This window comes from Colletotrichum gloeosporioides, assembly GCF_011800055.1.
Source record: "Colletotrichum gloeosporioides strain Lc1 chromosome Unknown consensus_33, whole genome shotgun sequence".
Lineage (NCBI taxonomy): Eukaryota > Fungi > Ascomycota > Sordariomycetes > Glomerellales > Glomerellaceae > Colletotrichum > Colletotrichum gloeosporioides.
Window position 1 is genome coordinate 87,362 of NW_025544678.1, and position 24,903 is coordinate 112,264.

The 24,903-nt window shown below is 55.5% G+C and overlaps 6 protein-coding genes across 6 annotated transcripts; 3 read left to right on the top strand and 3 right to left on the bottom strand.

The window, feature by feature from the left end:
- Nucleotides 1–481: 481 nt before the first annotated feature.
- GCG54_00000065 (Acyl-CoA synthetase family member 3) lies at nt 482–3,781 on the bottom strand (the record flags this gene model as incomplete). Its single annotated transcript, XM_045400208.1, has 4 exons — nt 482–1,717; nt 1,778–2,073; nt 2,171–2,515; nt 3,670–3,781. 4 exons carry the CDS (start codon nt 3,779–3,781, stop codon nt 482–484), a joined length of 1,989 nt encoding a protein of 662 aa, XP_045265858.1.
- A 2,083-nt stretch (nt 3,782–5,864) lies between these two features.
- Nucleotides 5,865–6,365, top strand: GCG54_00000066 (uncharacterized protein; the record flags this gene model as incomplete). The annotated part of the gene is made up of 3 exons (XM_045400209.1): nt 5,865–5,906; nt 5,969–6,075; nt 6,140–6,365. 3 exons carry the CDS (start codon nt 5,865–5,867, stop codon nt 6,363–6,365), a joined length of 375 nt encoding a protein of 124 aa, XP_045265859.1.
- Nucleotides 6,366–7,030: 665 nt separating this feature from the next.
- On the bottom strand, nt 7,031–10,036 carry GCG54_00000067 (uncharacterized protein; the record flags this gene model as incomplete). The annotated part of the gene is made up of 2 exons (XM_045400210.1): nt 7,031–9,081; nt 9,814–10,036. The coding sequence occupies 2 exons, from the start codon at nt 10,034–10,036 to the stop codon at nt 7,031–7,033; spliced, it is 2,274 nt and encodes a 757-aa protein (XP_045265860.1).
- Nucleotides 10,037–11,460: 1,424 nt separating this feature from the next.
- On the top strand, nt 11,461–20,887 carry GCG54_00000068 (1-phosphatidylinositol 3-phosphate 5-kinase FAB1; the record flags this gene model as incomplete). Its single annotated transcript, XM_045400211.1, has 4 exons — nt 11,461–18,612; nt 18,659–18,900; nt 18,953–19,048; nt 19,555–20,887. 4 exons carry the CDS (start codon nt 11,461–11,463, stop codon nt 20,885–20,887), a joined length of 8,823 nt encoding a protein of 2,940 aa, XP_045265861.1.
- Nucleotides 20,888–21,050: 163 nt separating this feature from the next.
- Nucleotides 21,051–22,153, bottom strand: GCG54_00000069 (Vacuolar protein sorting-associated protein 28; the record flags this gene model as incomplete). The annotated part of the gene is made up of 4 exons (XM_045400212.1): nt 21,051–21,440; nt 21,512–21,748; nt 21,859–21,942; nt 22,058–22,153. The coding sequence occupies 4 exons, from the start codon at nt 22,151–22,153 to the stop codon at nt 21,051–21,053; spliced, it is 807 nt and encodes a 268-aa protein (XP_045265862.1).
- A 166-nt stretch (nt 22,154–22,319) lies between these two features.
- Nucleotides 22,320–24,686, top strand: GCG54_00000070 (Nucleolar complex protein 2; the record flags this gene model as incomplete). Its single annotated transcript, XM_045400213.1, has 1 exon — nt 22,320–24,686. One exon carries the CDS (start codon nt 22,320–22,322, stop codon nt 24,684–24,686), a length of 2,367 nt encoding a protein of 788 aa, XP_045265863.1.
- Nucleotides 24,687–24,903: the final 217 nt, after the last annotated feature.

Below are 24,903 nucleotides of genomic sequence, written 5' to 3' on the forward strand. Positions count from 1 at the left end.
AGGTATCGGGCGTTGCTATGCATCAATGATAACGCATTTCAGGGACGGAAAAGGTTTTCTTATGATAGTCTTGGGAGCCCCGACGAAGGCGTTGCTGAGAAAACAAAAATGGCTTTACTTCTAGACGGCCACGATCGATAGTACATAGGCGGACGCGAATCGGAATAGATACCTAGGTTTTAGGCCAGTCGTCATGTCCCCCTGTAAGGCGCTTAGACTCGCGGACATCGCGTCGGACGTCCTACTTCCACCTTGAGTGACAGCATGGAAGTTATCACTAGCTGGGAGGGAATATAATCGATGACGAGATCGGCAGAATCACCGGACCGTTCAACATGAGCCCCGTTGGAACAATTCGCCCCAGATTGTTCGGACGATCATGTGAGGGTGGCATGTCTTCTTTTTTCTATCTCAAATCTATGGTTCCCCTACTCAAACAAGTGTGTACCTGTCTACGGATATATGCACACAGCAAATATTATTACATTTCATCACCGCTAAACTGGTCTTCAAACACAGCCTGGACCAGTTGCTTCTTGTTAATTTTGCCCATGGCGTTTCGCGGGATATGGTCGACGACCTTGAGGACCTGCGGGATCTTGTAGTTGACAAGCCGATCTCGGAGGGCCCTGCGCATGGCCATGGGCGACCAACGCGGCACGACGTCCTTGTTGAGGATGACGACGGCGCCGACCTTGCTGCCCCACTTGCCCGACGGGACGGCGACGACTGCGGCCTCGGCCACCTCGGGGAGGGACAGCAGCTCGCGCTCGACCTCGAGGGCGCTGACCTTTTCACCGCCCGTCTTGATGATGTCAGCGCTCTTGCGGCCCTGGATGAAGTACATGTCGCCCTTGGCCCACGAGGCCTGCGCGGCGTTGAGCCCGGCGCCCTCGACGCGGCGGCGCACGGCCACGTCGCCCGTCTTGAACCACTTGCCGCGGCCGTCCTCGCCCTCGACGAACTCCTTGGCGGTGGCCTCGGGGTTGCGCCAGTACTCTCTGAAGATTGTGGGGCCGCGGAGCTGGATCTCGCCGGAGCGCTCGCGGCCGGTGGCGGGGTCGACGTCCTCGCCCGGGGGGATGACGGCGCCGGTGTCCATGTCGACGAGGCGGGCCTCGACGCCGGGCAGGGGCCAGCCGACGCTGCCGTCGACGCGGTCGGCGAAGTCGAGGCCGCAGGAGAGGGCCATGCCGACCTCGGTCATGCCGTAGCGCTCGAGCAGGACGTTGCCCTTGCTGAGGGTCTTCCAGGCCTCTTTGATCGGGGTCGGCAGGGCGGCGGACCCGGAGATGGCGAGGCGCATGTGTTTCGGGGAGACGGCCTCGCGGGTGGGCTCTTCGGGGTCGAGGGGGAGGGTCTTGTGGGTGGCAATGAGGCGTGAGTAGACCGTTGGCACGACGGTGAAGAAGGTGATTTTCTCCCTGGGGGGTGGTGCGTGGCTTCCGTTGACGCCATTGGTACCATTGGTCCCGTTTGTACCGTTTGAGGTTATGAAGGGGGCGGCGAGGCGCTTCCAGACGGCGTCGGCGTTGAATGGGAACATGAACTCGATCGTGGAGCCGGCGAGGAGGGGCGTGAGGACGGCGTTGACTGTGCCGTGGATGTGGTGGAGGGGCAAGACGTGCAGGAGGTGGTCTGCCGGGGTGTAGTTCCACGCCTCGATGAGGGACTTGGACTGCGCCGTCAGGACGGACTGCGGGAGCAAGACGCCTTTCTAAGTCGGGTATGTTAGCCTTTTGCTTGATATCAAGACCCAATGGCTCTTCCTGCGTACCGGTCTGTTGGTGGTTCCCGAGGTGTAGAGCATCATGCCCGCACCGCCGGCGTCGGGGCTGCCCAGCTCAACCTGCTCGTGCGGGGCGCCGCCATGGTGTTTCTCGAGCTCGAGCTGCGCAGGCTTCGAGACGAGCTCTGTTGCGAGGACCTCCTTCGCCTTGGCGGCGAACTTGGCCGAGGACACCAGGAGCGAGGCTTCGCTCTGGTTGAGGATGTATTGGAGCTCGGCCGCGGGGAAGGCCGGCGAGAGGGGGACGGCGATGGATTGGGCTGCGAAGGCGGCGAGAAGGGTCACTGCGGAGAATCGCATAGAGTGTCAGGAGCAATGTTCGCATTTAGGTTTACTTTGGTCAAGGAGGGGTCTGGCAGCTATTGCGATCTCTTGGCTTACCTACATAGTCGTAGCTGTTCTCCACCAGGAACGCAATGCGCTCGCCGTTGAGGTCTGGCTTGCCGGACAACTCGAGCAGCTGGTTCCGCGCGCGGCGCACATCGCCGAGCAGCTCTCCGTACTTGAAGCGGCGGCCTGAGAGGGAGTGAACGACGGCGGTGGACTCGGGGTCGTGGCGGGAGATGGCTTCGAAGAGGGGCAGCCTCGGGAGGGATGTCGTGGAAGCCATTCTGAGGGATTGCGAGGCGCGCGCAGCGGCAGCGAAGAATCGGGGTGTTGTGAGACGCGGGGGAAGGTTGTTGTAGGTTGCGGACGGTGCTCCGGCGGCGATGACGGCGGCGGCGGCTGAGAACGGTGTTGTTGGCGATGCTCGGGAGCAGCAGCAGCAGCAACCGGGCCGTCGTGCTACATTCCGCAAACCGGAGGCCAACATGGGTGGGGGAAAGGGGAGGGGGATCAAGATTGATATGCGTCCGTTATCAATTGCGTTATGATTAAGGGATCGGAGGCCGGAGTGGATATTGGGGGGGACGGACCCCGTCGATGTGGTAGGTAAGGCAAGGTAGTGTTGCTCTCGGGAGTCGGGTTAGGTAGGTGAGAGTGCAGTGCAGTGCAGTGCAGTCTGCAGCGTCGTGGTGTATGCCGTCGGATCTTTTTTTTTTTTTTTTTTTTTTTTTTTTTCNTTTTTTTTTTTTTTTTTTTTTTTTTTTTTTTGCCTTCCTGTGCTGTACTGGTAGCAGTGGTAGGTAGTGGTGGTGGGTGGTCTGTGGCGGCGCTGTCAGGTCCCGGATCGGACTTCTCCCTGCAGAACCGCCGGCTGGATCTGCCGAAGACCGGACGGAAAACTGTGGCTTGCTTAGCGGGGCGTCGAGAAGCTTGGAGCACTTTGAGGTGGTGTGGTTGGTCTGTGATGCGGTAACGGTTCTCTGAAGGACAGTGGGAGTCGGGGGTCTGCATGCGCCGCGGGTACAGTGTGGTGTCCGGCGCAGGTTGTGGTCCACGGAGGCCGTGATGGCGGCTGCTGTGACTTCCATGTTGGTGCAGGACCGTGGTGAGGTGAGGTGAGGTGGGTGGAGATGTCCACCTTTCCAAGTTCATCCAATGTCGTGGGACGCGGGCAGGGTATGAATGAAGATGGGATAATCAGATGGTCCAGTCCAATCTCTACACCAGGACGGACGGTGGGCAGCAAACACCATCGTCACATCCATGGAAACAGTCAACACTACTGCTACTACATCACCGCAGCACGCCGAGCGTTGAGAAACGTTAGTGGGGACCGTTTGAGGCGGCGGACCTTTGGGATGAGGTGCCTATCCGTCCCTCCATCGCGTAGCGTCCCATAGGGTTCCATTCTGTAGCTCAAGAGGGACGAGACGGACAGAAATGGGGGTGAAGTTGAGAAGAAGATGAAGGACAAGACAAGACGTGTGCCTCTGTGCGCATGTCGGCTACGCATCCGTACATCTCGATGCTGCCCATCTCTCCTGTCGACTCACCTTCCTCACCGTCGGTTCTTCGGCTCGCTCTGCTCATGTGAGGCCGTTGCTGCTGCTGCTGCTGCTGCTGCTGCTGCTGCTGCTGCTGCTGCTGCTGCTGCTGCTTTCTCATGCTTGATGCTTGCTACATCCTGCTTGCTGCGCTTCTTCTGCTTCTGCCGCTGCAAAACGGCGCCGCAATCACACGTCACCACCGCACTTTCACTCCTGGACTCTTGGAGTTCCATGCAAGGCCCACATCGTCCTATTTAGAAGCTCAGTTGTTCTCCGCCCTCGTGCATTGGCGACATTGTGAATCAACAACAGATAGAAAGTCTGGGACGGCCGACGGGGGCGTTTGGGCCTTGCCTTGGGAAGTGAAGGGAAAGCAGATATCTGGACACGCCTTTTTTTGTGATCAGGTGCCAATGGTGCCTTGCGCTAAAGCGGAGCTGTGCTGTGGTGCCCGCAAGGCCTCGTGCTCGCAGTTGTCAGAGGAAGGGATGCGCGGTGACGGTGACGGTGACGAGGGGACGGTGACGGGGGTTGGGAAACACGCGGTGAGCGTTTCTCTGCGTGCGTCCTCTGCCGCCAGCGAGTGAGTGACTCCTCTGAGCTTTCTACCAGAGGACACTAGCCTCTCCCACTCCGCGCGGGCGGTATGCAGCCCATGCTGTGGACGGTCAACAAATGTTCGAGATGGTCACCGCGTTGGACCCCCCGGCTCGTTTCTGTCCAACGTCTTCCAATGGCTTTCTAGCCTTCTTCCAGCCCGGCCCACCGCGCGCACTAAAATCGTAAATGTGACTCCTCATCATCCCTTTACCGTCCATTGGGATGTGACGGGACCGGCATGGGGAGGACACACCACGGGTTTTGACAGGGGGGGCAGATGGTCCGTGGAAAGAAGCAAAGAAGAAGGGCGGTGGACATAACAGCGAACCAGAATCCAATGCAAAAGCAAAGCTAACCACCTCACCTCACACTCACACGAGGAAGGCCTGGCGCCAGGCCTGGGGTGTGTACTATGGTAGGCAAGAAGCTGAACCCAAAGGTGTCAGCCAAGCGGCGGGAACACGGGGAGAAGGGGGCGGAAAAAAAGGGAAAAAAAAAAGAAGGTGAACCATGGAAGGGCACCGCTTGGAGGGGCGACGGGCACACCTGGCACCATGGACCTGGTTGCAAAGAACAGCCCAACCCAACCCGTGGGCCCGGCCAGCGAAGCCGTAGAGAACCTGGAAACGCAACGCTCATCAGTGTGGATGATGGAGAGAGTCTGAGGTGATGTTTTCTGTAAAACAAACGCCCCCCGTGCCTCTCCTCCCCGGCCGCCGCTCCCTTGTCTTCCCTGGGCTCTGGAAAGACTGGAGGTGAGTTCCCTGGGAGTGGGGCCCGCCGGTTACCAACCGGAAGGACAGAGGCACGCTTCCCGGCCCGCTGATTGGCCGGCATCCCGGTGCCATGTTGCCTGCCAAGGCCATCCCGCATGCCGCTCTTTTCTCACCGACACACCGAAACTTCTTCTGGACCCCTCACCCCCCGTCCCGGGGTGTTTGACGAAAATCTGTTGCCGCACCTCTCTAATTTTTTTTCTCCTCCCATACACGCACACGCACGCACACAACAACAACCTTGCAACCGTACCTGAAGCCTTACCGCACATTCGGTCTACGCTACACACTCCACGTCCATCCTCTCCGTCGCCTCTTGCTCCCCGTACCCGTACCAGTCCACACCGCGCCCTCCGTACCTAAATCGAAAAAAGCTGTTGGGCTAGCAAATCCCTATCCAGTACACGCGCGCAACTTTGCTTATTCCCTGTCCTTGTCTTGTCTGTTCCTGGCCTTGCTTGCCTGCTCGATTGCTTGCTTGCTTGCTTGCCGTGACCTTGACCTCCGCCGCCGTGTCTCCATCCACTCTTTCACCACGCACTCTCTCCAAGGTACGCCAGGACACCTTGCTCACCTCCTTTTTGCGACACACGCCTTCATACTACTTCAAGTCCCTCCCTCTTCTCTCCTTCTTTTCTCCTTTCCCCTCTCTTCTTATTCCCCATGAACACATTCCGCCCCTTCGTCGGCAGGATTGGGAGTTTGACCGGAGGATTCACTACAACACCAACAACACTACACATACCAAAGACCTACACTCAAATACCGATACCAATGTTGCGCAGATACGCCCTCGGTTTCTCGGCTAACGCCAGACCGCCAAACATGTCGTCCACCACTCCCATCGAGGACACAATTCGCGCCAAGGTACGAATGTTTCCCCCTCCAAGTCGACGAGACGCAAGCGTTTGCTAACATGCTCCCAAAAGGTCACCGCCGCTCTTTCCCCCTCCACCCTCGAAATCTACAACGACTCCCACCTCCACAGCCACCACAAGGCCATGCAAGGCCAGACCTCCAAGGAGACACACTTCAGGTGAGCATCCCCCGTGAGGCTTGTAGCAATGGGCTTCCTTTTACTTACACCAATGGCCTCCCAGACTCGTCATTGTTTCCGACGCCTTCGGCACCAAGATGCAATCCGCCCGCCACCGCATGATCTACGCCCTCCTCCGCGAGGAGATGTCCCGCGAGGGCGGCATCCACGCCCTCCAGCTCAAGACCCTGACGCCGGAAGAGGAGGAGAAGCAGAGAGAGGCAAAGGCGGCCAAGGCCGCCGCCAAGCAGGCCGAGGCCGAGGCCCAGTCGTCCGACGACTCTACTTGAACAAAGAGGGAAAAAACAACGACGACGAAGATGAGATGACTTTTTTAAACCAAACCACGGCAACGAACAAAAACGAATACCAAATATCGATATGAGAGAAACGAACGACCACACAAGTTGGGAGAAGACGAATGACGGGGCAAAACCAATGGGAAAATTTTGACACCACTGGGCATTTTTTTGGTGTAAACTGTAAAACGGAGTCATGCTTGCTTGCTGCGACGAAATCACACAACTTTTTTACGAACGAATCGGATAACGAACGCCAATTTGTAACGGGATTATCGACTTTGGCAAATGTTTTCTACAAGGGGCATTTAGATACCTTCAAGACTCTTCAGAGAGCCGGTCGCGCGAAAAGCACCACTAGATCCAGTCTAGACAGATTGATTGCCTGAGAAATTCAGAGTTGACTTTTGCTTTCAGAGTAACATAACTGAGTCCGCACCATTATAGTCTAATATAACTCTATAAGTATCACAAACTTGGGGTATCATACATGTGTAGCACTGAAGACATTCTCCTCTTGCCCACGCCGCGTGAAGCACCAAACAGCTTCATCCCAAGTAACGTGGACAGAACCAAATCCCACCTAACGTCACCTTCATGTGAATCGTCGGGCATCAGACAAGCTGCGTGTTCCTGGAACACCCTCCGCAGGCAGCTTAAGCATCCCCGCCTTTAGGCGCAGGAGTGGATCCAGGAAGACGTCCCTGCTTGAAAAGTTTCGCGATCTTTCTTCTGTACGCCTCCTGTTTTTCCTTCTCCGTTTTCTTCGGCTTCTTGACTCGTGCGTCTTGGGTAGAAGCGGAGAGGGTACTCCGTGCCGGGCTGCTAACCGCAGGACGCGAAGGAGGGCCGAAATCGAATGAAGCGGGTAGAGTTCGACGCACGGCAGTCTTCCCCGCTCCCGATGTCACTTTGTTTCCAGGAAAGGCGGCCGCGGTCTTCGGTGCTGGCGGTGGCGTCTCTGCAATGGTTCCAGTCCGCCGTCTCTCTGACAAGGTCCCATTCGCTTGGTTGATGGCGGGGACCTTCTGTGGAGTAGACCGATCAAGAGGGGAAGCACGATGGACCGTTGGGCTCTCATGCTTGATAATCTTCTCTGTACTCGCCGCTTGGACTGATGCAGGACGAGATCGCGGGTGACTCGAAACGAAAACCAGATCATCATCTGCTGAAGCAGGCGACTTTTGGCGTCGCAGCGTTGGTGTGATTGGAGAGACACGGCGCGGAGGTTCCTCGTCTGCCATTCGTTGTTTGTCTTTGTCTTGTCGGCTGGGGTTCAGCTTCGGCTTGGGCAGAGAGGCTTCGTCTCTGGAATCAGGCTGCTCTCTAATCATGGGAGCCCGAACGACCTCTGATGCAGCTTGCACCTCCCGAGGCGAACGTAAACCTTCAGCAGGCGAGCAGAGGGCCATAGTGCCAGAGGCGTTGGGAGGTTCCATCGTGTCATCCTTCGGTATACTGGCCACTGGCAACGTCGGCGAAGCGTGTTTGCTCGGCATCGAGACATTCACGGCCGGCCTCTGCGGTGTTTCAAGAACAATTGGCGAGGACGAGATCCCATCCAACAGCCATTTCTTGGCTTCTCCGACCTCTTCGGAGTAGATCTCGAAGATTCGATCCAGATTATCGGCCGTTACCACATCTTTCTGATAGACGGGCCGATCAACATTGGCCACGTACCATCTTATGGCTGACATTGGCTTTGCAATAGAGGACGACTTATCTACTTCATCCATATATGAAGTGTAACCGTCCACGAATGCCCGGATGAAGTCATCGTACAGCCATTTGGGAAGCTGATGCTTGCGCTGAAGTCCCTTGACCACAATGCACGCTCTGACAAAATCGGCAACACTCCCTGTGAAAGACGGGTATGCGTTCTGAAAAGCCTTTGCGGGTTGTTGCGAGAACCATTCCAAGGTTTCCTCTCTTGGAGGATGCGATGACTCAGCGAAATCCGGCAACATGTTGCTGCCGTTTTCTGCGTTCTCCACAGCCGCTTCGTCTCTGACGGGAGCTGCGACTGCAGAAGGCTCGACAGTCGGTTGGCGTCGTGGCGCAATGGGGTCGATTCGCGCAGCTCTTCTCTCTCTTGCCAGTCGTGAAGCCTTCGCTAAAGGCTCAAGAGCTTCGTGATTCAGATCTTCAGGAAAGGAGAGCTTTCCATTCGATTGCCTGGAGATTGTGCGGTAGAGGCAGCCGTCGGGCTCAGCCCATAGACTCAAAAGATCAATTCCTCCGTCAATGGCCAGCTTGGTGATATTCTGCAACGTCTTGAGACTGCTGAAGGAAAGAGTGGATCGATACTCCTGCAAAGGCGGCGGAAGCCAGTCGGACTCCACCCAATTGTCATTCAACCACTGGATGAGTTCCCGTTTGTCATCTGCCTTCTTCCAACGCATGGGATCGTCCATACTCACGCGTAGCACTGGCTTTTTCATGCCAATGGTCTCCTTTTCAGCATCTTCTTCCATGATCATGGGATCCCGTTCCTCTGCAATTGTTGCCCTCTGCTCGTCTGTGATTGTGGCTGCCGGGAGATCTGTGCCTGACTTCGAACCCGAAGGTCCTGCTTGTGAAGCCAAGAAATACTCAACTTCTGGAACGCGGGCGAGGGTTCTGGGAGCACCCGGGGTATCGTGAACAACTTGGGGCGCTTGAAAGGACTGGTGGGAGTCGGCCGCGTATGTCGAAGCAATGCAGGGGCCTGATGATACCGGTACACGATTCTCTCGGGGCTGAGAAAGCGGAATTGTAGGCAACTCATCTGGCGTTGCTTCGAGTGGGCGATCAGCAGTGGATGCCCCGGGAGAGGAATCGAAGGTAATAAGTTTCATGTTTCGCCTCTCCTTAGGAGTCGATGATTTGAAAGTCATTCGCCCGTCATTATAACTTGATGGAACCATGCTTCCTTGCCCGCACGGGGGGCTGGTGGCAGCTTCAGACCTTGTCAATAGATGGGCTGCGATTCGATTAATAGGCGGTGTTGCTTGAAAAAGTGCGTTCGGAATGGCTGTCTCCAGTTCGTCTTCGAACCCGCCGCTGCTGGATGGGAATTCCTCAATACGGCGGCGCTTCAAAGTTGGCTGAGGAAAGTTGGCTGGTGGATCGAAGCGTTTGGGGGTACGTATGCTTGGCGATGAAAACTGGGGAGGACTGCTTGGGAGGTTTGCCGTCGCTGCTGTGGCGGGAAGCTGACTTTCGATTCCGATTTGAGACTTGATGGAAAGGGTCGGAGATGCAGGCTGGTTAGCTGAATGTCGAGGGCGTTCTGGGGATGAAGGCCAGGAGACCGGGGTTCCTGGAGGAGAGGAAGAAGACGAAGAGGATTGCCCATGGTCAGAGAAGTTGTGAACAACAGCTGGTCTTGCTTTTCCCGTCGGGGAAGGCACACTCGAGACAGGTGCTCTTGGCTTCTGTGCTGGAGGTGGAAGGGTACGGGCTGCGTGGAATTCTCTGAGGCTCTCAAGGACGCCGGCAGGGAGGTTAGGTGGTCCATTGGTGTCTTTGTGAGATGTGAACCAGGAGTCAGGTCTGTCAAGGAGCTTTTGCTGGTCCTTGGGCACCTTTGCAAGGTTCCGGCGGATGGTGTTACCTTCACTCAGAAGTGCTTTGAAGGACTGAGGCGCGGAAGAGCCCGGACTGCCTCCCAGACCAGTCATTGTGACAATGGATGTGATCTGAGTCGGTGGGAGAAAAAAAGTGTGCCGATTGGCATCTGTGCTGCAAGTGTAGATCGCCTCACTTCGGCGCAAGTGCCTAGGTTGATGCTGGTGAGGGTGAGGGAAATGATCAAGAGGAAGGTCAACAAGTGGGAAATTTGTTGACTTCGGGGACCTGGGCTGGAAATGGATGGATGTGGTCAGCAGTGAAAGTCACCAAACCAACCCTCAACCTGAGGTGGCCCAGAGAGGTGTCACTGCAAATCGTTACCCCGTGGACGATGGGACTTGAAGAGCTGGGCGGGTGGGAAGCTTGCTGGAGGTGACGCGCCGGAAACGCGTTTTTTGGTGTCGACCCTTAAAATCCCATGTTTCCAGCGTGCACCTAACTGAGGTCACATAGCGACATGCCTGGCACTGCGGGGTCCTGGCTGACAGCCCGCCTTGGGGACGTGGGGCAGCACTGATTAGGTAGAACTTGGTCCGAGCTCTGGAATCTAGGGAAGACACCAAAAGACACCACGGCATCTGGATCAAGCTGCGCAGTTCCAGAGGCAGAGGCAGAGTACGTACCGTTCAGAGGTGGGTCGCAATGGCCGGTGCAGTGTCGGAACGGGTACCGGGTACATCCACATGCACTGCTACTACCGCTGCAACGGCTCTTGATCCGTCCACGAATGCCCCCCAAACATCCCCAAAGCCAACCGTTTCAAGGCATCACTCTTGGTAAGCCTGGCTGTACAGCGCAGACCTTGTATCTTGGACTTACCGACCGCCAACTGCCAACTGCACCACCAGCTTCGTCATCCCCGTTTGACGATTCCACCAACTTGGCAGCCGCTGGGCCACCCGGGCCTAGACCTTGATGGGATAGTGCTTGCTGGCTCACGGATGGTCCGTCTCTAAAAAGAACCCGGTGCCGACTTGAAGACATTAGCTCCCACTGCAGACTACCTAAGCGTGCTAGGCATACATACCTACCTTAGACGACACACCACACCCTTTTCTCCTTCATCGCCCTACCTACACAACTACCGAAAGCCTGACCTACACCTTCGCCACGTCGTTTCTCCTCCTCGTCACCTGCGCCCCTCCTTGGACCCTTGATCTCGCCCGAGACCACCGACCCTGTCGAGACGATCTGATACTTCTCATAAACACCACGAACACGAGAGCCTCCTTCAACCGACTCTCCGCTGCCGAACGCGTCTCTTTCATCCGGCGCATTGCGAATACACACTGTACGACTCGGGCAGGGGTAGACGACGAGGAGAAGGACTGGCGTTGGAAGCTTCTCGCGACACCGCATTTTCTCTTCGCCGTTATGTCACTTTGAGGCCTGGCTACGCATATACTGCCTCCGATGTCGTAGCGACCCCCACGAATCCTCCATAGCCTAGCTGTTCTGTCTGCCTCCGCGCAAGATGGCCAGCAACACCACCCCAAAAGCGAACTCTCCCGCGGTCCTCTCGACGCCTCCGGGCTTTAGGAGCCGCCATGACTCCATCAACTCAATATCTACCGCCTCGCAGGCCGATAAAGACCAGCTGGCCCATACTCTGAACCGGATACATACGTCAGCGAGCCAGTCTGACTCTTTGACGACTTTCAACGATTTCGCCCCGCCTCCCGCCGCCTCTCTTCCCGCGACGGAAACCAAGGCGCTGACTGGTGAGCTGGTTCAGAACGGGCTCAGTGGTCTGTATAGTCGCCTGAAAGAGGCCGTCGGTGCCGTTGGAGCAAGGGCACAAGATACGGATGATGCCGACAGTTTCGACGCCGCGTCGAAGCGTAGTACTAGCACGGTCACCTCGACCAAGACTCCGGCTGCCTCCCTTGCCCGCGTCGAGAGTGCTGTCACAAGCTCTTCTTTCAACTCTAATGATGGGCCCATGACGGCGACGACCTCTTCGGGAGTAAATACCGCCATGTCGGACAGCCAGTCTCAGCCCCCTCAGTCCTCCAAGGCAACCTCCATATCTGCCATGACAGCATCCAAGTCAAGCACCTCAAGTCGACAAAGTATGCCCAGTGTCGCCAAAGCGTCAGCAGTTACGGCTATCAATCCGGAGGTCGCGCCCGCCACGGCGACAAGAAGCCTGCCGCTCGCAGAAGACGGCCCTAGTCGGTCATCTGGCAGGCGCAGTATCAGCAAGCCTGATCCTCGACCACTTGTCATAGGCTCCGACAGCTCCCATAAGTTTGACGTTCTCGAGCCCAAGCCAACCGCCGCCATAGACCGAAGCCATGCAAGCTCCCGGCTGGTAGGCGTTGATGGACCTGCCGAAAAGCCTCTGAGCCCTATCAAGGCCAACGCTCCGCCGCTACCTAAGTTGCAAACGACGGACCCTCGATCACCAGTGTCTTCGGCTGCATCTATGCTTATCGCGCCTAAGCGACCTGCGGTTATTGATCGTATCAGCCGCTCAAGATCGCCAGGGTATGCGCCTTCGAGATCATCGTCTATGGAGCATGTCACAGCGGAGCCAAGCCCAATCAGCACCTCAGCACACGATTCAGTGTATCATGACTCTTTCGCTCACGACTCCCAACCGAAGCATGGAAGGACTGGGGTACTCAGAATTCCTGGGACAACGACTAACGAGGGCGCGCCAGAGCAAGTCAATGCCAGGCTCGATCGTATGCGGCGACAAGTGCTGAGCAAGGAATTCTGGATGGCGGACGAAACATGCAAAGAGTGCTTCATCTGTGGCCAGCCGTTCTCGGCATTCAGGCGGAAACACCATTGCAGAACCTGTGGCTGCATCTTCGACTCCAAGTGCACTTCCATCATTCCAGCCTCAAAGTTTGGAATGACTGGCACTCTGCGAGTATGTAAAACATGCCTGAAAGTCATCAACCAGCGGCTTTACGAAGGAAGCGGCTCTGAAGACTCTGGTGATGACTCGTTTCTGCCGGCTATTTTTCGACAAACCAAGGCGACCCCCAAGGTCACGCAAGCCGAGGCTGAAGTCGAAGAGCCTAGTTTTGCGGACAGGATGGAGGGCTTGAACGACGCCAGGTCTGTTCAGACCCCAATGATGGCCATTCCTGCCACCAGACGAATCAACGACTCGAATAGGAACTCTGCCATTCTTGAGATTGATGCGCCGCAACTAAGTCGTCCGAGCTCGTCTCGTTCACTCAGATCTCTGACCTCCGCGAACCGTCCGCAGTCGTCAGGCCACAAGCGACATCACTCAAAACATCACAATAACTTCCTGGCACGCTTTAAACCAATGCCAGCGCCAGATGTTAACAGCGCCCCCTTTCGCAAAGGCATTACCGACGAAATGACCAAGAAACCAAAGTACCCGGCGTTTCATGATGACAATATCATCGACCCAGAGTTGGCCGCCTACATGTCCGATGAGTCCAGTGGTGACGAGCAGATGAGCATATTTGCTACAATGTCAAGTGCTGATCTGCAGCCGTCAAGTTACGACCACGAGAAGTCCAGCTTTGGCCCATTCTTGAGCGCGGGAAGGAGACACAGACTCGGCCGAGGAGAAAAAAGTGTCAGTGGCTTGAGTTTCACGAGTCGAGGAATGGATGACAACGCCGGCTCTGGTAGCCTCATTGGCCATGGTCGGCCGGCAAGGAGACGCAATCTTAGCAACGTGAGCCATCAAATGCGATCTCCACGTCCGAAATCTGGAATATTCAAAGGACCCTCGGCATCTAACGAAAACGTCTTCACTATCGAGAATCCGGCCATAGAAGCTACTAAGCTGACCAGGAGCGACTCCATGCAAGACGACAAGCAGCCGCAGGTGGAGTTGAACCCGTCGAGCATGCTCCATGTGAAGAAACTCCTGCATCAGTTGCTCGAAGATTCGGGAATTCCCAACGTACCCGCTTGGGAAAGGGCTCTAGTTCCGATCTTGCTTCAATGTACGGATGACGTTACGCCCGACATCAGGGCTGGCGACGATATGGACATCCGCCATTACGTCAAACTCAAGAAGATTCCGGGGGGCAAGCCAGGCGACACCAGCTACGTCTCCGGCGTCATTTTCACCAAGAACCTCGCCCTCAAGAGCATGCCTCGCCGCATCATCAACCCACGCATTGTCATCGTGTCGTTCCCTATTGAATACCAGAGGCACCAACAGCATTTCATGAGCCTCCAGCCAGTCATCGAACAGGAAAAAGAGTTCTTACGAATCGTCGTCAATCGCATTATCAATTTGCGCCCTCAGCTACTGCTCTGCGAAAAATCTGTTTCTGGCGTTGCTTTACAGTATCTTTCTGAGGCTAACATCGCGGTTGCGTACAACGTGAAACCGTCGGTGATTGAAGCCGTATCACGGTGTGCGGAAACAGACATCATTTCTTCGCTCGACATGCTGGCCTTGCAGGTGCAGGTTGGAAGGTCTGGCGGCTTCGAGGTGAAAACCTACGTCAACAAGAGTTATCCGGGCAAGAAGAAAACATACATCTTTTTGTCGGGCTGCTCCGAGAAGCTTGGTTGCACCATCGCCCTCCGTGGGGACTCTACTGAAGTCTTGTCGAAGATGAAGAAGATCACAGAGTTCATGGTCTACGTCGTCTACAACTTGAAGCTGGAAACATGCTTGATGCGAGATGAGTATATCCAGCTGCCCGCAGAGATCGATGAAGCATCTTCATTGGCATCGTCCCTTCGTCAACCTCCGGAGGATGCCCCGCGATCTCTAAGCGCGTCCATTGAGAGCGCTAAGCAGGATGCCGCAGTTGCCAGCACGTCGACCCCCGAGCTGCCTTCCCAGACCAGTAACGGCACTTCAATGGTCACCGTCGAAGGCACCGTGTCAACCGAACAGACCGAGGAGCCACCCGTGGAAGAGAGGCCCCCTCTTGTGTCCTTGCACGCATCTCACGTCCCGCCTACGTCCCCCGAATCTCAAGTGCCCGAAGACGTGCCGATGCCAACGTACTACAGCGACATGGTTGCTAGATATGAGACGAAGATTCTTTCTGCTTCTCCATTTGTGAAATTTGCACAACCTTATCTGCTCATGAAAGCTCGCGAGCAAGAACGACGTCTGGTTTACCTGAAGCGATTGAGAGATCAAGACGTCATAGAGGAACAGACAGATGCCGAAAAGTCCAAGTCGCAAAAGTTCCAACTGATCAAGCCCGAGATGGTCCATGCGATTGGGCAGCAGGCCCCGCGGCAGATCATGGAAGTACTCCACGCCGTCCATGATGCTGAGTATGACAAAGCGCTTTACAACTATCAGACTCAGACAAGACAATGGGAGAACTATATCCAGGGCAACCTGGATCTCTTCGATCCTTATTCGCATCAGAACATTGTTGTGCTGTACTCGGAAATATGCACAGAGACCAAGATCCCATGCTCGGAACCTGGATTGATCGCGATCGGGTTTTACGACGAACATGTCGATGACAGCGGAAGCATGGACCCTGACTGCACTTTGGGTCAGTACATTGAAGATCTCTGCCTCAACAAGGATTCAATATGCACAGCAAATGGCTGCGACCGGAAGATGACTGAACATCACCGTACATATGTGCATGATGAGTCACGCGTCACCATCTTCGTTGAGCCAGCGGCTCCCAAACAGCGCCGATTAGTGGATGGTATATCCATGTGGAGCTACTGCAAGATTTGCAAAAAGGACTCTCCAGAAATGGCCATGTCGGACAGTACCTGGAAATACTCCTTCGGAAAGTATCTTGAGCTTCTCTTTTGGAGTAGGGGGCTGCGGCTTCACGATCAGACGGGCTGTGCCCACGACCACCATCGAGATCACATCCGCTACTTTCAGCACCGTGATACGTGGATCAGAATTCACTACGATCCCATTGATCTCCTCGAGATCATTGTACCCAGAGCTCGGATCACGTGGAAGGTTGAGAATGACTTGAAGCTCAAGAACGAGATTTTTAATAAAATCGAAGAAAGATGGGTGCGCTTCGTCAACTCCGTCAAACTTCGGATCAAGAGCATTCGTATCGACAGTGTTCTCCCTGAGAAAGCAGATGCTTGTAAGGCAGAAGTCGACAGGCTAGCCAAGAAAGCACAGGAGGACCAGATAGCGTTGATCCGCCGACTTCAGGAGACTTATGTCAACTCCAAGTATTACGAGGTTATCCCCTTCAATGCAATCGTCAGAGAGATGCTGGAAAAGGCCGGCGACTGGGATGCTGCATTCTCCAAATTCGAGATCGATTTCCTTCCTGACAAGGATTTGCGGCAGCTGACAATGATCCAACTCAAGAAGATTTTCACGGACAATGAGTCTCGAGAATCGCTGCCTTCAACTGATGGCACGGCATCGACCGTTGATACTGGAGAGCCTCCATCACAGACGTTCTCGGATGTTGATGAGAAGGCTTCGACGCAGCCTACGGATGCGAGTGAACCCAGCGGTGATGGAAACACAGATGCAGCAAAATCCGACGAGAAAAGAGTAGAGGAAGCGAAGGAGGAAGAACAGGAGCCGTTGGCAGAAAAGCAACCAGAGAACGATTCTGTCACAACTTCTGCTCCTGCTGCTGTGCCAGAGACAGGGGAGCAAACGGAGCAGAAGGACAAAGAGATCGCCACTGAGGAATCTACGTCCGAAGACAGCAAGATCAGCACACCTGCAGAAGTTGTGCTGGAGCGAGTAGAACCTCTCGATCTTGCCACACCTGGGTCGCCCACCGTCAAACCGCCTTTCTCTATCGCTGTAACCGAAGAGAACGAACAAATATCAGGATCTCTCAACACGGCAGAACCGACCTCTCCCGGTCCCAGGCCCCCGCTCTCAACTGTTTCGACTGGAATATCTCTGTCTGAGAAGGTTGAGCAGATTCGTCGTGAGCAACAAGCCAAGGGCGCCGGGACGCCATCAACGGAGGAGCCGATCGAGGCACCGCCGAAACCGAACCCAGAGAGAGTTGTCGCCCGCAGGAACCCGATGCTTAGAACTCTTTCACAGCCTGCGTCGACACTGCCAAGATCCCAGCCAAGCTTTGCGAAGTCAATAGTGCCGAAGGATGTCAGCGATACTGCAACAGAGTCGTCTTTCAAAATAGATAAAAAGCCGTTCGACCGCCTCACATTGGGAATGAAAAGCCATAGGAAAGCTGGCCCCTCTTCGATTCCTCGGCTGATTACCAAGAAGAAGGATTCACATGTGTCGTCACAGGTGTCTAGAATTGCCCGACACTTTGAACAACTGAGCCGCGAGTTCGAGAAGGAGAGGCAACGCGAAGATCGTCGCAAACGTCTGGCGAAGGGGACTCAACCTCGTGCGGGATTGCCACGGTCTGCAACTAAGGCCATTGTTGAAGTCTACCACAATATCGACAATGCTGTCCAGGAGCCTGGGCCTTCGACAACTGATCACAACAACGACGTCAAGATTCTTGAGCCTAAGACGGCACCTGTTACACCGGCACCCAACACGGTCCACACTGAGCCGACACCTGAACCCCCTGTCGAAGAGGCACAACCTGCGCCAGAAGCCGCCGCTCCGTCAGAAGAGCAACACGTGGGTGGCGAGACCGACGATACTGCGACTGTCACGGCCAGTCACGGCGGTTCTGATGACGAAGGGCAGAGTGATACTGAACAGTCAATTCTAGACGACTTGCTACCTGATGTCAAGGAACTAGCCGATTCCCTGGAGCCAAGCACGGAAATCCCTCTCGAACTGCCAAAACATCAGAAGACCAGTCTCATGAAGATGCTTACGAATTTCTGGGCTGAAAGATCGGCAAGCGGCTGGCCTCAGCTCGATTATCCAGTCAACGCCAGCGATCATATTTTCCTAGACTCCGATGTCATTGTAAGAGAGGATGAACCAAGTTCTGTCATTGCGTTCGCTCTAAGCTCCGATGACTACCGCACTAAATTGGCCGATATTCGTCGGCAAGAACGTATCGCAATCCAGAGAGACTACGAGGCTTCTAACATGGATGGCAAGTCATCAGGCATGTCGGACACTGGCGGCGAATTCGTCATGGAAGAGGGTGAGTTGGAGAAGAGCCTACTCAGGGCCACGGGAACCCATCTCAAATATCAATTCAAGGAAGGGTCCGCAACAATGCTCTGCAAGATCTTCTACGCAGAGCAGTTCGACGCATTGCGTAGAAAGTGTGGTGTTGCGGATCGCATCGTCGAGTCCCTCTCCCGTTGCCTGAAGTGGGACTCGAAGGGAGGCAAGACCAAGTCGGTATTTCTCAAGACTCTCGACGATCGCCTCGTGCTGAAGGGTCTGTCTCCCATTGAGACATCCGCCTTCCTCAGATTCGCGCCAGCTTACTTCGGCATCATGGCAGAGGCTCTCTTCCACGATCTACCCTCCGTGATCGCAAAGATGCTGGGATTCTTTCAACTCATCATCAAGAACCCTGTCACAGGTATCGAGATCAAGCTGGATCTGCTGCTCATGGAAAATTTGTTTTACGATCGCGGCCCAACTCGTCTTTTCGATCTGAAAGGGTCCATGCGAAACCGAAAGATTCAGTCCACAGGCGAACAAAACGAAGTCCTTTTGGACGAAAACATGGTAGAATTCATATATGAGTCGCCCTTGTTTGCGCGAGAGCATTCTAAGAAGCTCCTGAGAGCATCGGTAAGTTTCAACCCGCTTTTGTTGCAAAGCACTGCTAACAGACCAGGTCTGGAATGACACTCTGTTCCTTGCACGTCAGAACGTTATGGACTATTCGTTGATGATTGCAGTCGACGAGGCTAAGAGAGAGCTAGTCGTCGGCATCATCGATTGCATTCGTACGTACACATGGGACAAGAAACTCGAAAGTTGGATCAAGGACCGCGGGTTCGCGGGTGGTGGCAGAAACCGCCCGACTGTCACCAGTCCAAAGGAGTATAAGTCTCGCTTCCGAGAGGCTATGGCTAGGTACGTCTCTTCTAGTCATTCTGAACTGCATAGAAACTAACGTATCATACAGATACATTCTTCAAGCTCCAAACTGCTGGCATCAATTTGGCGCACCTCAAATGGCCAACACCATGAGACCGCGTTTTGAATCAGATGTCAAGCTTGAGTGAGCAGCCTGTTTCGGTCCCAGTCTTCAACGGTCTTTGCTCAGAGCCCCGTCATTCGAAAAATCGCAACGGATTACTGCATTGTAGGCGTTTACTTGAACATGGAAAGCAATAAGGAGAACATGGAGTCCAATGTTAGCATGGGTTGGTGTGCTGCAGCGAGGGCGGAGCTGAAATGGCGTTGATGATATACGGCCTTGAAATTCAGATACCCAGTAATGACATCAATGACCCCAAGGTATCTTTACATGAATAATCTCGGCGTGAGGGTGCATTTCTTGAACAGACGTGATATGGAAGAAACCGTGTATTTCTCGAGTGGATGCAGTCAGGTGGTTAGGTATCTTAATCCACAGCGGTGAGGCACCATTTAGGGCCGCTAAGCTGCTGCAAAGGCCACTAAAAGCTTTCAGCGGCGTCAGCAAGGCACCCTGGCATGTAGCCTAGAAAGCTCAAACCCTGTTCAACTCAAACAACATCGATTCATCTCACTTCGTGAGCCTAGTTCTACACAGTCGCAACCATTTCAAATTTGGACATTACACAGAGAACGGCACGGCACATCTCTAATGTCAATAGATCTCAACTGGGAGACGCTCACCACGGGCCCCGATGGAGAGGCGCTGGCCCTCCGGATCCGCGACTTCATCCACACAAAGTTCCAGGCGGTTCCGCTGCCGCGCTTCATCAAATCCGTAAAGGTACACGACTTTGAATTCGGCGCCATCGCGCCAGAGCTGGAGCTCAAGGACATCACGGACCCTCTGCCGGATTTCTACGAAGAGAACCCAGACATCGAGGACGACGAGGAAGAAGATGAGGACGTCCCCGAGCCGACGCCGCCGACACCGCAGCAGGTGCCCAGCGAGCTGAGGGCGGCTGAGAGGAGGAGGCAGATGGAGGATATCTCGGTGCCGCCGAGGCTGAGGACGCATCCGCTCCGGGGTCAGTCTGGCGACTTTCCGAGTCCGTTTTTGGGGGTGTCGACGCCGGGGATTCTGGGCGGGACGTCGAATTTGCACTATTTTCAGTCCCATCTCGGGACGGGGTGGTCTGGCACGCAGACGCCTCTCGCGGCGGTAGCTGGCGCGCATATGGGTAACAGGTTGGACACGTCAGCCGTCGTGTCGCCCGTGAGCTCGCCGCTGCTCAATGGCTACTCGCCGAGCCACAGCCGCCATGCCTCGTTGAGCTCGATATCACCCAGCGACTTCAACCCGGCGGCGTTCGCCCAGCAGCAGCAAGACTTGCGGGAGAAGGCGAGCGTGTCGACGTTGGCGCCCACATCAGCCGGGGCGTCGCGACCTCCGACAAGGGATACACACGTTCCCGCCGGCTCTGCGCCGATCCAGGAGGAAGAGGACGAGGAACAGGACGAGAACGCGCCGCGGTTCCGGGAGCCCAGGCCGGAGGATTTGCAGGCCGTCTTCAGGATTCGGTACGCGGGCGACGTGCGGCTGCGGCTGACGGCGGAGATTCTGCTCGACTACCCGATGCCCAGCTTTGTGGGGATTCCCGTGCAGCTGAGCGTGACGGGTCTGACGTTTGACGGGATCGGCGTGATGGCGCATATCCGTAAGAGGGTGCACTTTTGCTTCTTGAACCCCGAGGACGCTGCAACTGCGGTTGGTGTGGACGAGGCGGGGCCCACGGAGCCCGGGAAGAGGTTTGGCGGGCTGTTGCAGGAGATCCAGGTCGAGAGCGAGATTGGGTTGAGGGACGGCGGGAAGCAGAGCCTCAAGAACGTGGGCAAGGTGGAGAGGTTCGTGCTGGAGCAGGTGAGGAGGATATTCGAAAACGAATTCGTGTATCCCAGCTTCTGGACGTTTTTGGTATAGACGCCGGCGTTTGGGTCTTGCTGTTTGATACCATGGCATCAAAAGTAAGGTCACTGGGCAGCGGAACGGTAGGATGTGAAAAGGCACATGCATGATTGCTCTACAATGGTATCTACTTGCAAAGAGAAGAACTATCACCCCCCTCGAAACTCGGAAAAGATCATCAAGTGAGAGTGCTCTTGAATCCTTGGTAGGCTTGCTGGATGTCCATCTCCAGCTCACGGGCCTGCTGCTCGCTCAACTCATCTGTGGCCTTCATCTGGTTCAGAGTGATGAGCCACTGTACAATCTTGCCCCTGCTGTCGAAGTCGCGGTCTGTGACCTTGTTGACGGACTGGATGACGTCGGAGAGCAAGGGGTGCAGCTGGTCCTTGGAGAGGAGGCCTAGCTTGACGGCGTCGAGGAAGGTGATGAACTCCTGAGTGGCCTCCAAAATCAAGGCGCCACTGGTATTACCTGCGGCAGCGGGAGCCGGGGCGGCGCTGGAAGAGGCGTTGACGGTTGTCGAGGGCATGCCGACGCGGATGCGCTCCGTTGCGCGGGGGACCTCGAGCTGGTAGAAACACATTGTCAGCATCAGGGTCGTGAATAGAGCGGTGGCTTGATGTGGAAAATGGTACGTACGTCCCATTCCGCTTTGAACTCCTCCAGGCCTCCAAAGGCCTTCGCGACGGTTTCGTCGGCCAAGATGGACTTGTATTGCTTCAGAGAGCGCTCGCAGATCTCGGTGTAGTCAGCCTCGGGGATAGCGTCCTTCAGGAATGCCTTTTCGAGCTCGTCGAGGGTGACGATGATGCTGAAGATCTCGGCGAGCGAGTCCTGTAGGTCGCGCTCGGCGCGGGTGTCGGCCAGCTTCACCTCCTGTTGCGAGGCATCGTCATGTTAGCACGACTGCGTTGCGCTGCGGGGGGCGGGGCAGATGACATGGTCGCTCGCTGGGCGGTGGAAGAACAAGAGAACGGGCACGGTACCTCATCGAGATTGATTGTTGCTGACAAGGTCGTATTCGGGATATAGCTGTGCGGCGTAGGCGCATAGGACTGCCGGGGCATCATCTTTGCGGCTGGGTTCGAGTCGTCGCCGGCTTCATGGTCGATCGGCGGTCGTCAGGCACAGACAGCTTCGCGGTAGCTGTCGAGCTGCAATGAGTGTCGCAGTGGCCAGGCACACCACCTCCAAGACAAAGTCAGACATGGGTGTCCAGGTTCCATTCCGCAGCAGGAGCCTCAGCGTTGGACGTGGGGCAGCTGGTAGCGCTAAGGCCATAGATGGCTTAGCGGGACTCGAAGATAAGATAAGCTCCTCCAAAAATTTTGCTGAGCGTTCTGCCATTGAAGTTCCCGTTCCACAGTCCCTGCAGCCGCTTCCTTCCTCTCCCACCACTCCCCAATAGCAGGATCCCAATTGACCGGCCCCCTCCAAACCGTTCACCATGGGTTCCTCCAAGAAGAACCTCAAGGCGACGAAGAAGTTCGAGAAGAAGCACCTGAAGGGTGTTCTCGACAAGAGGAAGGAAACGGCGAAGATCAAGCAGCGCGCGCAGGTCAAGGCGAAGAAGCAGTCGAAGCGGCCCAAGGATGAAGAGTTCTTCAAGGGCGACCCTGCGGCGAAAAAGCCAAAGGGCAACCAGAAGGATGCTACCGTGAGCGCCATGAGCGTTGACGACTTTTTCCAGGGTGGCTTCGAGGACATTATCGACAAGAAGAAGGGCAAGAAGCAGACTGGCAAGCGGAAGCGCGGTGCGCCGGAGGGAGACGACGAGGACTCGGATGCAGGCAGCGGCTCCGAATTTTCTGTCGAGGACCAACCCGTTGGCAGCGACAGCGAGGACGATGCCCAAGATGACGATGCGGACGACGAGAACCTCGGCATGACACAGGCAGCTATGGACAAGCTCGCTACCGACGACCCCGAGTTCTATAAGTTCCTGAAGGAGAACGACCCCGAAGCCCTCGATTTCGACGAGAATGCCGACATGGCTGAGATCGATGAGCTCAGTGCCGGCAGCGACCAGTCGGAGGACGAGCAACCGAAGAAGAAGCGGAAGAAGGCCAAGAAGGAGGCCGAAGAGGAGGTCTTGCTCGACAACGAGCTCACACGCGAGATGGTCGCCAAGTGGAAGAAGTTGATTGTGGAGAAGCAGAGCTTGCGCGCTGCCAGACAGATCGTGCTGGCGTTCCGCTGCGCTGCCCATCTCAACGAGGACGACGCCGAGGAGAGCTCTGCAGCAGCGCAAAGATACAGCATCAACAGCCCCGAGGTGTTCCACGACGTCTTGATTGTCGCCCTGAAGCAGATTCCCGCTGTCGTTTCCCACCACCTTCCCATCAAGGAGTCTGCCTCTGGCAAGATCTACGTGCCCACCGACTCCAAGAAGTTCCACACCCTCTCGATCATGATCAAGACATTCACTGCATCCATCATCCACCTGCTCGGCACGTTGTCCGACGACGCCACCCTCAAGCTCACTCTCGGGTCATTAGAGCCGCTCGTGCCCTACCTGCTTTCCTTCCGAAAGCTCCTCAAGGTCCTTATCAAGACGGTAGTCAACTACTGGGCCAGACCGGCCAGCTCAGAACCCACAAAGATTACTGCTTTCCTCGTTCTGAGGAAACTGGTAGTCATCGGAGACAAGGGTGTTCGTGAGACCGTTCTAAAGGCGGTTTACCAGGGACTTGTGTCAGGATCCAGAGCAACAAACACCAACACCATTCAGGGCATCAACCTGATGAAGAGCTCTGCCGCAGAACTTTGGGGCATCGACCAAAACGTCGGTTACACGACGGCCTTCACTTTCATTCGCCAATTGGCCATCCATCTGAGAAACAGCATCGTGAAGAAGGAGAAGAACTCGCACAAGATCATCTACAACTGGCAATATACCCACTCGCTCGACTTCTGGTCATGTGTACTCGCCGAGCACTGCAGTCCCCTGAAGGAGGCGGAAGCGGGCAAGGAGGGCCAATTGAAGCTCTTGATTTACCCCCTCGTGCAGGTGACCATGGGTGCCATGCGCCTCGTCCCCTCCTCCACGTTCTTCCCCCAACGTTTCCACCTGGTTCGCTCCATCCTGCGCCTGTCTCGCGCAACAGACACCTATATTCCCCTCGCCTCCGCGCTCCTCGAGGTCCTCGACTCGGCCGATATGAAGCGTTTCCCCAAGGCGTCATCCATCAAGCCGCTCGACTTCAACCTCGCCTACAAGGCGCCCAAGTCCTACCACCGCACAAGAGTCTACCAGGATGGGGTGGGAGAGCAGCTCGTTGAGCTCTTCAGCGAGTACTTCACCATCTGGGCGAAGAACGTTGCCTTCCCTGAGTTCTCCCTGCCTGTCATTATTCAGCTGAAGCGCTGGGTTAAACAGGCGCATAAGATCAGCACGGGCAACAAGAACAACAAGGTCATCTCCATGATCGTTCTCCTGGTGCAGAAGCTGGAGGCCAACGCCAAGTTCATCGAGGAGAAGCGGTCAAAGGTCGAATTCGCACCCAAGGACCGCGCTCAGGTGGATGCCTTCCTCCGCGACTTTGACTGGGAGAAGACGCCACTCGGTGCTTACGTCGTCGTGCAGCGCAAGATGCGTGAGCAGAAGGCCAAGGCTCTGGAAGAGGCGAGGAAAGAGGATGAGAAGAAGCGCAAGGAGGAGGAGAAGGAGGCTCTTGCTGCCAATGCTGAGGGTGACGATTCTGAGGAAGAGTACGGTGACGAGCTCATGGACGGCGAGGATGGCGAAGATGCCGATGACATGGATGAGGATGAGGATGAAGAGGACGATGTCATGGAGGATGACAGTGAGTAGAAAGTTGTCGAGTGAGGTGTGTAGTAAAAGTGTTTTGCGGCGCCGAACAGGACGCTGGTGTTTGGGAATATCATGGAGGCATATGCAAATAATTCAAGAGGCTATAACTCATTCCAAGCGGCATTTTTACTTCCCCTTTGCGTCGTTGAATGTCTTGGAAACAATGTGAATGAAGTTGTCGACGTGGCTTGAGCTGTTGCGTTGATCTACAGCAGGC